The sequence below is a fragment of the Rhinolophus ferrumequinum genome, chromosome 21 (genome assembly GCF_004115265.2).
Source record: "Rhinolophus ferrumequinum isolate MPI-CBG mRhiFer1 chromosome 21, mRhiFer1_v1.p, whole genome shotgun sequence".
Classification (NCBI taxonomy): Eukaryota; Metazoa; Chordata; class Mammalia; order Chiroptera; family Rhinolophidae; genus Rhinolophus; species Rhinolophus ferrumequinum.
In genome coordinates this window covers 18,792,514-18,802,096 of record NC_046304.1, presented here as the reverse complement: position 1 = coordinate 18,802,096, position 9,583 = coordinate 18,792,514, and the positions used below count along the sequence as shown (strand labels likewise).

The window sequence follows — 9,583 nt, the reverse complement described above, 5'->3', positions numbered from 1 at the left end:
GCGCAGGGATAGCACGGGACCAGGAAGCGTTGGCGCGCGTGCGCCCCGCCCCCCGCAGCCCGCCAGCCAACAGCTGTCTCCTAGCCCAGCCCCGCCCGGCGCGCGCAATCAAGCAGGGCCGACTGGCTGCAAGTGCGAAGTACAGGCGTGGCTCCGGGAGGAGAGCGCGGGGGAGCGGACCTCGCACAGGCTGACACGCCAGCTCCGCTCCGGGGCGCACCCTTCCGCGCCGGGAAATGTGGAGCCGCGGGCTTGCGTGGGGGCTGGGGTCTAACCTGCTCCCTAGCTGGCGGTGGAGCTGGCTGGCTCATGTTGGCCGCGGAGAGTTCCACTAGCAAAGCACGCTCCAGGGAAAGTTAGTCGGTTTGGCCACTTAAGGCCTGGACCGAGGACACTGCTGAAGATCACACTCCTAGGTCTAAGTAGCTCTCCTGTCTTATTAAGGGACCTTGTCTGAAAATCATGGAGGAGGAAACCAAGAGGTAATTAATTATACGCACTCAAAAATCCCACTTCATTACATCCACTAAGGAATGAGTTAATTCATTAACTGAATACTGTTGCAGTCAGCTGATTTGTATTGAACTACTGTGTGGGCAGCACATTCTGGACCCTTCATTGGAGAAATTTTCAGTGTGTACTGTGCATAGTGCAAACTAGGCACTGGGCGGGAGGGACACCACAGCAGTAGACCATATTGTTCTTGCCCTTCAACAACAGTTTACCTGGGAAGCAAACATAATTACACCAAATAGAGAATTGGGCCAACTTAATTTTGCGTTTCTTTCTCTGAGGGAATTAGACAAAGGTCCCTTCCAATTCTAGCTCTGTGAGGCTAATACAAGCTAAAAAAAAATTGAGGAATTCAAAATAAATAGTTCACATACCTTTGCTCTCAGTTCCTAATCTCCATAAACATCTGATTTTACCCAGAGACTCTTCCACTCCTTCAGATCAAGCACCATTTCAGATTTCACCTAGGTTGCCCAAAGTTTTTACCCCTCCAACTGTTTTTTTTCCTTCTCTAGTCTTCTCATCAGTCATTTCACATCTTCCCCAGGGCTCCACCATCTTTCTAGTTCGTATCTCTCAAGCACTGTATTTCCTTTATCCTCCTTATAATCTGCAACTTCCCATCAGGGTATGTTCTGTCTGTGAACCTTCAGGGAAGGCCCAACAAACTCTGTCCGAGCCAAGGAGGGGAACCTGGCAACACATCTCCCTATTCTCATTCATCGTGGCCAATCTGTTCCCTTTATTGCACTGATTTCTAACACTTCCTTTCTTCTTTCTTCCCAGACTGTTACCACCCTACTCCCAACTACCTTGATAAGACTGAAATGTTTTTATCATTTGTCTACTTTCTGGAGAGATTTCAAGGAATCAATGCAACGGAAGTGGAGTAAGGGCAGAGGGCGGAGATGGAGCTCAACTAGTTCATGGTCTCAACTTACTGAACCAAGTCCTTGTAAAAGAAACCAAACCTTTTAATGTCACGGGCCATGTCTGGCACAGACCTGAAAGCTATCTGCAAGTAGAGTATTCCCATGAGACCTTTCATAAGCTGAAGTGGCGTAAAGCAGAGATCCTCAGCTTTCCCAAAGTTCGCATCAGTACCTATTTTCAGTAACTGAAAGAAATCTGGAGAATTTTTGCTTTTATGGAAAAAGTCATTACCGTACTAATAATGTAGGTCTTTCGTATAAGTGAAATGTTGCATAACATGAAACTTTCAGAAAGTGGGGGATAACCATCTCCCCAAATATTGTACCTCACCTCCCTAAAGCAAATAGGAAAAAAAACAAAAAACCTGCAAGTTTCCAAAAATAAAAAGGCCTGCTAGTCACTGAAATCCAGCAGATGACAGAAACTGCTGTTTACCGCTGCAACGCTTGAAGGACATAGGAACAAACTTTCTGAAATTGACGAGCAGAGGAAAGGGAGAAATGAGGTAAGCAGAGGACAAGATTTCTACCCACCTTTTCAGAGAAAGATATCACCTTTGCCCAAAAAAGAACAGTTATCTTCCAAGAGCTAAGTACAATTATAGTGTAATAAAAAGAACATTTGCCAGACACAGCTGGATTCCTATCCTCAAATTATTTACTAGCTTTAAGAATTCAGGTAGCTACTCATCTTTTCTGTTCTGCATTGGTAAAACTATAATATATTCCCTGTATCTGTGAAGATTGAATGAGTTAAGATCTGCAATATGGTGATTAGTATTTAGCAGAGTGAGTAAATATGTTGCTTTCTGTTCTACCCCTTTTCCTCAACTACAGTAACAGATCCAGAGTAAAACATTTCATTGGCTATTCATTACGCTGTATTTTTTAAGGGTCTTTAACTGTAATTAGTCAAAAATCTAATAAAGATGAGGTGCTGGAGAAGACTTGAAAGTAGAGAAAAAAACTTGAATGCAAGTAAGGCTCTTTCCCCTCCGGCCCCTTTTTCTGTCTCCCCTTCTCCGGTTCAAGCCATTGTTTTTCACTGGCCACTCCTGACAGCAGCCTATGGCAGCCCAGCTCCCAGGAGAGCCATCATTCACAATCTTAGCTGTAGAGGGCGCAGCTCACTGGCCCATGTGGGAATCGAACCAGCAACCTCAGTGTTAAGAGGGCAGGGCTCCAACCACCTGAGCCACTGGACCAGCCCACAAGTAAGACTCTTAAAAGGGCCCACACCAGTTTCCCAGCATCTCAAAACAGTGATAGGAGTCTCAGGATGCAAGGATTAATTAGATCATGAAAAAGCACACCTAATAAATGACAACACAGTGACTAACAATGCAATTCTTTTTTTTTTCTTTTTTTTAGCATGTTGGAGAAAGAAAGTAGGGGAAAAGTCACACATTAATAATCCATGATGCCAAGCTTCTGAGGAGTAAAAATTTCCCAGCTAGGAGGGATATCTCCCTCAGTTTGTCTTATCAATATGAATAAAAAGCATCTGCTCCTTCACCAACCAGTCCTGTACTCAGAAAGAACTGACTCAAGTCAGGGAGAACAACCAATTCACTGTGAAAGGCTGACGCTTCCAAACAACCACTGTTTTCTGCCGTGCATCTTCACCTCAGTGGTGACATGGCCGATGTCCAGGGAACCCGTGGCAGGGATCCCAGGGTGGTGAAGCAGCAGCAGATGTCTATGAACACTGTGTGGTGACAGTGGCTCACAGCCTCTATATTCATAGCTCTGCATGGTGGGCTTCTGCCTTTAACAATTCACTGGGCTTCATGAAGATGCCTTCCATGGCTTTCCAGTAGTTGTTCTGGCTTGGCTGGGCCATGCCATGCACTTCTTTTTGCCCACTGATGGGTCGACCGTATTGTTCTCCTGTGACAGACAGCAGAACCTCGGTGGAAGAATGCTTGAACCGCACCTCACCATCCCTCACCCAGTAGGGCCCGTTACAGAGCACGGTCCAGTCATCCAGATAATCGCCTTCACCTTCCTCACCAAAAGCACTCACTTCCTAGAAGACACAGATGGTAACAACATTAGCATGGCTGACACATAGGCTTGGAAAAGGGAGGAAGGCAATGAGAAGCAAAATAAGGCTACCCAAAAGTGAACCATGAGAGGCTTTCCAGTGTTGTTTAAAATTAAGTAAATAATTTCAACTGGAAAAAAGATCAAAAGACACAAAGGACACAAATCAGTTGCCATAAGATTATGGTCCAAATACTTATTTTTCAAGTAATCCTTTACTTGACTTATATTTTCTATTGCAGTCTAAAAATACTTTATTATCTGACTTTGAATATTTCTGCCTCATTCTCTTAATTAGATTTTAACTAACCTGGTAAGAAACATAAGTTGGAAAGGGGATGGGCTCTATGCATAAGCAGACCTTAAATCTCAGCTCCATCCCTTCCTGTATAACTCCTTTGAGCCTTCATTTTTTCTTCTCTATAAAATGATGACAATATCACTTTACGGAATAATTATGAGAATAAAATAATAAATATTAACTGAGCAAATTATAGCAGATTCTATTTTCCACTCTTCTTCTAATCCCATTCCCCGTAAGGCCAAATATTCAGAGCTTCTATCACAATAAAAAGTTACTGATTATTTCAGAAATATGTAACTTAAATACACACTAGTAGCTATATAATTTTAAATGATCAAATCCAGTTATCCGGAAACAGTAAGACTAAAGGCAAAAGCAACTGCACATGTTTAACAATTATACTACTATATTTGCATATTAGAATTGAACAAGTAAGTAAATGGATGACAGTGGAGCCAGGTATCTCACAGCCAGAGTGGGAATTTACAAATAAGCAAAGGGAGGAGGCTACAGTGATCTATGTGATAATCAATTAGAGTTGGAAACATCACTAAGAACTCATATTTAACTTAATATAGATGGTTATACCATCTAAATGTACCAACATTTAGAGATGTGTGTATGTATGTTTACACACGTACTTCTTTGCTCTGTCAGGTGAGAGGGCCTAAAAGAAACAACACCCCAGTAGCAACAAGCTCATAAAGTGCCCAGATCTAGGTTTCTGGTATCATTCTTCGATGAAAGGAAGCAGGGCTCCTCGGAGAAATAGATGATTCTAGGACTGGGGCAAGAAATGTGCAAGATGAGCCTAGAATATCTTTTAGTGCCTGGAAATTAGGAAGTGTTAAAACACACCCACACATATACATACTGATGGCAGTATGTCAAATGGACAAGGGAAACTGAAAGACAGACAAATCTCCCATACAGAAAAATTCCAAATAAATCATGTAGCTACTGCACCCTGAAGAAGGGGGAGCATAACTCCCTACTTCTTAAGTGTAGGCTGTGTAACGTGACTTCTTTCCAGAGGACAGTATGGAAAGGAGGAAAATAAAAAGAATAACTTTATAGGAGAAACCTGACAAACAATACTTTAACCAGATAATCAGTATCGGTAGTCATAAATCATGTAGATAATATGTATCCTTGATACAATGTTGATGAAAATAGCACTTTACCTCTGTGATTTTCCTCCCAAAAATCTTTATAAAGCTGGTCTAATCATGAGAAAAACATCAAATTCCAACAAAGGAGCACCCTAATATACTTGACCAGCACTCCTCAAAAATGTCAAGGTCATCAAAAACAAGAAGAATCAGAACTGTCACTGCCAAAAGGAGATTAAAGAAACATAACAACTAAAGTAATGTAGTATCCTGGATGGGATCCTGGAACAGAAAAAGGGCAGTAGATAAAAACTAAGGAAATCAGAATAACCAATAGACTTCAGTTAATAACAATGTATCGATGTTGCTTTATTAACTAAAACAAGTTGACCATACTCATGTAAGATGTCTACAGGGAAAACTATGTGCAGAGTGGGTGTACACGGGAGGGAAGTAGTCATTAAGGAACTCCACATGCCCCAAAAGCTCAAGGCTAAAAAGTGGCCACAGTACCTAGTTTATTTTCCTAACGGAGTCAGTTGCCATCATTTAAAAAAATAACTTTCATTGCAAGTTTGGAAAACTTTGGGTTTCTTTATTATAGGATTCATCAAGATAACTTATGATATGCTATACCTATTTTGTTTTTCCTCTTCATTTCCTGATTTGATCTAGATATAAAATCTCCCTTTTGACCAGAAACAATTTCTTTCACACTTATGAGACAAGAGCCAATTCTCCAGGTCTGCACAGAAGAAAACATCTATACCTAGAAAAGAAAGGGTTAAGAACCAAGATATCAAACAACTCAACTGAGTAAAGCACAGAACAGCAGTGATCCATGGGATGCCACCTCACCTGGTTTCCAGAAAGAGGTGAGGTGAAGTGGTGACTATGGAGGTTTCGGCCAGTGTTGATATGTGTCAGCCGGATGGGCTGCCCACATCTGATGGGGGTTCCCCTCTCACACACGGTGGCAGTCTTCCCCCGTATCCTCCAGTAACTATTGCTGTCATCCACAGAGGTTACACCTGTCACTGACTGCTGCCCACTACCTGCAGTCAAAAAAAAAAAAAAGAGTGTGACTTCAGCTGGATCCCTCTTTCCTATGGTCAGTAATGTGCCCCATGTCATAAAACAGGCTTGGAGGGGTGGAGAGGAAACTCTACAGGGAATTATTTTTTTCTTCTACATTAGAATATGTATGATAAATACAAAATGTATTTATAAAGTATTAGTTATTGTATGATTAACTACATTTTAGAGTGTACCATATCAGAAAATTCCAAGAATTTGCATCAAAGGGCACTAAATAAATGAATGTATGTGGGTTTTTTGAAGCACAGGTGTTTACCTGTATGTGCTAGTCTGTACAGCCCCTATAATTTTTACATGTCTAGTAACATTATTCAATGTTTACTATGAATTACAATCAAAACAATATTTTATAACATTTTGCTATTAAAATGAGACCAGTATTTGCTGTCAACTTTAATGCAAGCAGCCATTACAGCTCCCAAATTCCTATAAGTGATCTATCAATATATATTCTTTTAAGAAAGCTTTTATTTTAAGTGTGTTTTTTCAGGACCTATCAGCTCCAAGTCAAGTAGTTGTTTCAATCTAGTTGTGGACAGTGCAGCTAACACTGGCCCATGTGGGGATTGAACCGGCAACCCTGGTGTTACAAGCATCGCGCTCTAACCAACTGAGCTAACCAGCCACCCCTCTATCAATGTATTTTAAAAGTATTCTCAAATCATCTAAATTTGGTTAATACTGTCTGAAGTGGTACAATTCTGCAGGTTAAAAGGTACTGGGTTAAACATGTAGCTACAGGCGTAAAAAAAAAATAGTAACTGTTAGCTACCTAATGTGTACTGAGCACTTATTAGGTGTCAGATACTAAGCCTTTTGCCTGAATATTCTTATTTGATACACGCATCTATTCTCTGAGGTAGGTATTATTATTATCCCCATTTTACACTGAAGAGTTAGAAAGGCCGAATAGTATACCCAAGGTCACACAACTCCAAGAGACAGTGCTGGAGTTTGAACTTAGGTGGTCTGACTCTACAACTCACATTCTTAACCACTCTACTACGTGGCCTCCCACAAAGCTTTATTTTCTGTCAAGTTCCCCCAAATAGGTCACTTTCTCATATAGAGTCCAGGGATATTCTCTTCCTTAGGCCTCTCACTCACTACATAATTTTTTGAGAGCACTTCCTATTTCCCAGACACTTTCCTCAGGTACTCTCGTCTGTTCCTCCTGTCTTTGCCTTCAGTCCCTTGGCCCTGCCTCACCACAGCCTTTTAATGATACTTCCCTTTTACCACTTAAGACATTACGTCTTATACTAGTTACCTGGGTGAATGTAGCTAAACTACCAGCTTCTCTCTACTGCTTCTTCTACTCAGCTCCTAGTGGTGTTTTTCATCTTCAAAAAAAAAAAAAAAAAAAAAAGCCAAACGCACCCTTTCTCCTGACTTCTGGCTACTGCCTTCCAGTTCTCTTGGTCCTCACTGCCATGCCTCACTAAATCACGGTCTGTACTTTCTGTCTCCTACTTTTTCACTTTCTATTAAACCCTCTTCCTCTCCCACTTCCACTCCACTCTTCCACTTCCTCTCCCATCCTTAAACCTTGGGATTACCCAGAGTTCTATCTCTAGCCCTAATTATTCTTAAATACTTGTTGGGGGTCAGGACAGAAGCATTCATAAATGCTTCAACAAGTTTTTCAAGTGATTCAAACTGACAGCAGATTGAGAACCACAGTTCGTCTTGGGCAATCTCATTTACCTACATTTTCAACCACTACTTGTATAATACAATGATGCTGAACAGGTGCTCCTCAACTTATATTTAATATACCTAATCTATCAAACATCATAGCTTAGCCTAGCTGGTTTCTACGGAATGCATATTGCTTTCACACCATCGAAAGTCAAAAAATTTTAAGTCAGGGACTGTCTGTACTTAACTCTACCTCAGGCTCACCACAGATCCCTCTTCTGAGCTCCAGACTGAACCTGGTTCTCAAATCTGGCTACCCATCAAGAGCACCTGAAGAGCTTTTCAAACCTACAGATTCCTACTGGCAGGACTCTTTCCACCCATATCCTGATTTAGTAGATCCAAAGTAGGAAACCAGAACAAATTAAAAAGTAATAAGCCAGACACATGGTAGGTGTTTGCTGAATGGTTGCTAGAATTATGAAAACATCCCAACAAAGGCAACTCAATTCCTTTTCAAGTCTAGCTGGTCAGACAGGTTTTGAGAATCATGAACCACAGCCTTGCCCTCATCTGAGAGAACTTCTTCCTCTCTTAGCTATTAGCATCATCAGTCATCCAAGATAGAAATCTAGCAGTCATCTTAGATGCCTCTTATACCTCACCAACTTTTTTCTCTTTTTGTCTTGTTTTCTTGTAACTTCCTGGCTGACCACCATTATCTCCTGTACCCAGAACAATATTAGGCACATAATAGGAACTCATTAATCTATACTGAATGAACCCATAAATAATTGCTGGATTATAAATAAACCCACAAACTAAGCAGTTTAATTTCAAATGATTAAAAACTCTCAAAACAGTCTCCTCTCCAATTCCAGTGAGTGCTTGTTTAAATTCTTTATAAGAAGAGTAAGGTTTGTGTAAAAAGAGGCCAAAGGTAAAAAGTTGAAGAGCAAGTGTAAGAAGCCAAAGAGTTAGAACTGAGGGTCGCAGTCAAGAGTGAGCTCTTGGAATTCAAGACTTCAGAGATACAGCACTTACTGTCATTTTCTCTATGACTGTTTCTCCCACACTGAGTAGTGCCAGCCCGGAGCAGGTGAAAGCAGGCTTTGAACCTGTACAGATTTGGCTCTAACCCCGTCTCTGTCATTGACTAACTGCAAGGCTTTGGACATACGACTCATTTCTGAGTCCTCATCTGTAAAATGAGAATAACAATAGTCTCTGCCCCGTAGGAATGTTAAAAATCTAGAAAAGTATATATGTAATGTATGTACCTGGCACGTAGCTCACCAGATATAAGCTGGTATTATGATTAAGCTGCCTTAAAACTCAATTCTCCGCCTCCCCGCCTCCAGACCTCAAGGACCTCCCGGGGGCTTCCCTAACCTTCCCAGGCCACACCCCTCAGATTTTCTCTCGGCCCCGCCCCCTCCGGAGCCTACCCGGCCTTCCCAGCCCACCCGAAGCCGGGTGGCCGTACCTGACCCGTAGCGCACGTCGTGTGAGTGCAGTCGCACATTGTGGCGCGTATTGAGTAGCTTCACCACAGAACCGCATGTAACGACAGCCAGATTGGACGCTCCCACGGCACTCCACAAACCCCCGAACAACAGTAGCGACACCACAGCCATGCTGGCTGCGTCGCGGAGCCCCAAATCTTCGAAGAAAACTCTGCCCTTCACCGGAACCGGAAGCTGCAGGCGGAACCACAGAGAGCAGGAAATGAAGAAGCTCTAGTCTGGTCTGTAGGGTTCCTTTGGCTAGAGCGGCCTGAGGAACCGGCAAGGCCCGGTTGCTTCCGATCCGCTCACTCTGTTCCCGGGCTCTGTTCTGACAGCTGTCCTCCTAAACTTCTTCTGCCAGTGTGCACAGCCTCCCGGACGAAGCCCGGCCAGTCGGGCGGGTGAAGTGAGCAAGAAATTGCCCGCCCA

At 42.5% G+C, this 9,583-nt stretch overlaps 1 protein-coding gene and 1 long non-coding RNA gene across 2 annotated transcripts; one reads left to right on the top strand and one right to left on the bottom strand.

Annotated features, from left to right (window-relative positions):
- The first annotated feature begins 177 nt into the window (after positions 1-177).
- LOC117013036 (uncharacterized) lies at positions 178-5,712 on the top strand. Its single transcript, XR_004421262.1, has 3 exons — positions 178-482; positions 1,300-1,951; positions 5,583-5,712. It is a non-coding gene; the product is annotated as an uncharacterized LOC117013036 (long non-coding RNA).
- Positions 2,804-9,563, bottom strand: SDF2 (stromal cell derived factor 2). Its single transcript, XM_033089697.1, has 3 exons — positions 9,133-9,563; positions 5,766-5,962; positions 2,804-3,474 (listed from the first exon to the last, which is right to left on the bottom strand). The coding sequence occupies exons 1-3, from the start codon at positions 9,281-9,283 to the stop codon at positions 3,187-3,189; spliced, it is 636 nt and encodes a 211-aa protein (XP_032945588.1). The 5' UTR covers positions 9,284-9,563; the 3' UTR covers positions 2,804-3,186.
- Positions 9,564-9,583: the final 20 nt, after the last annotated feature.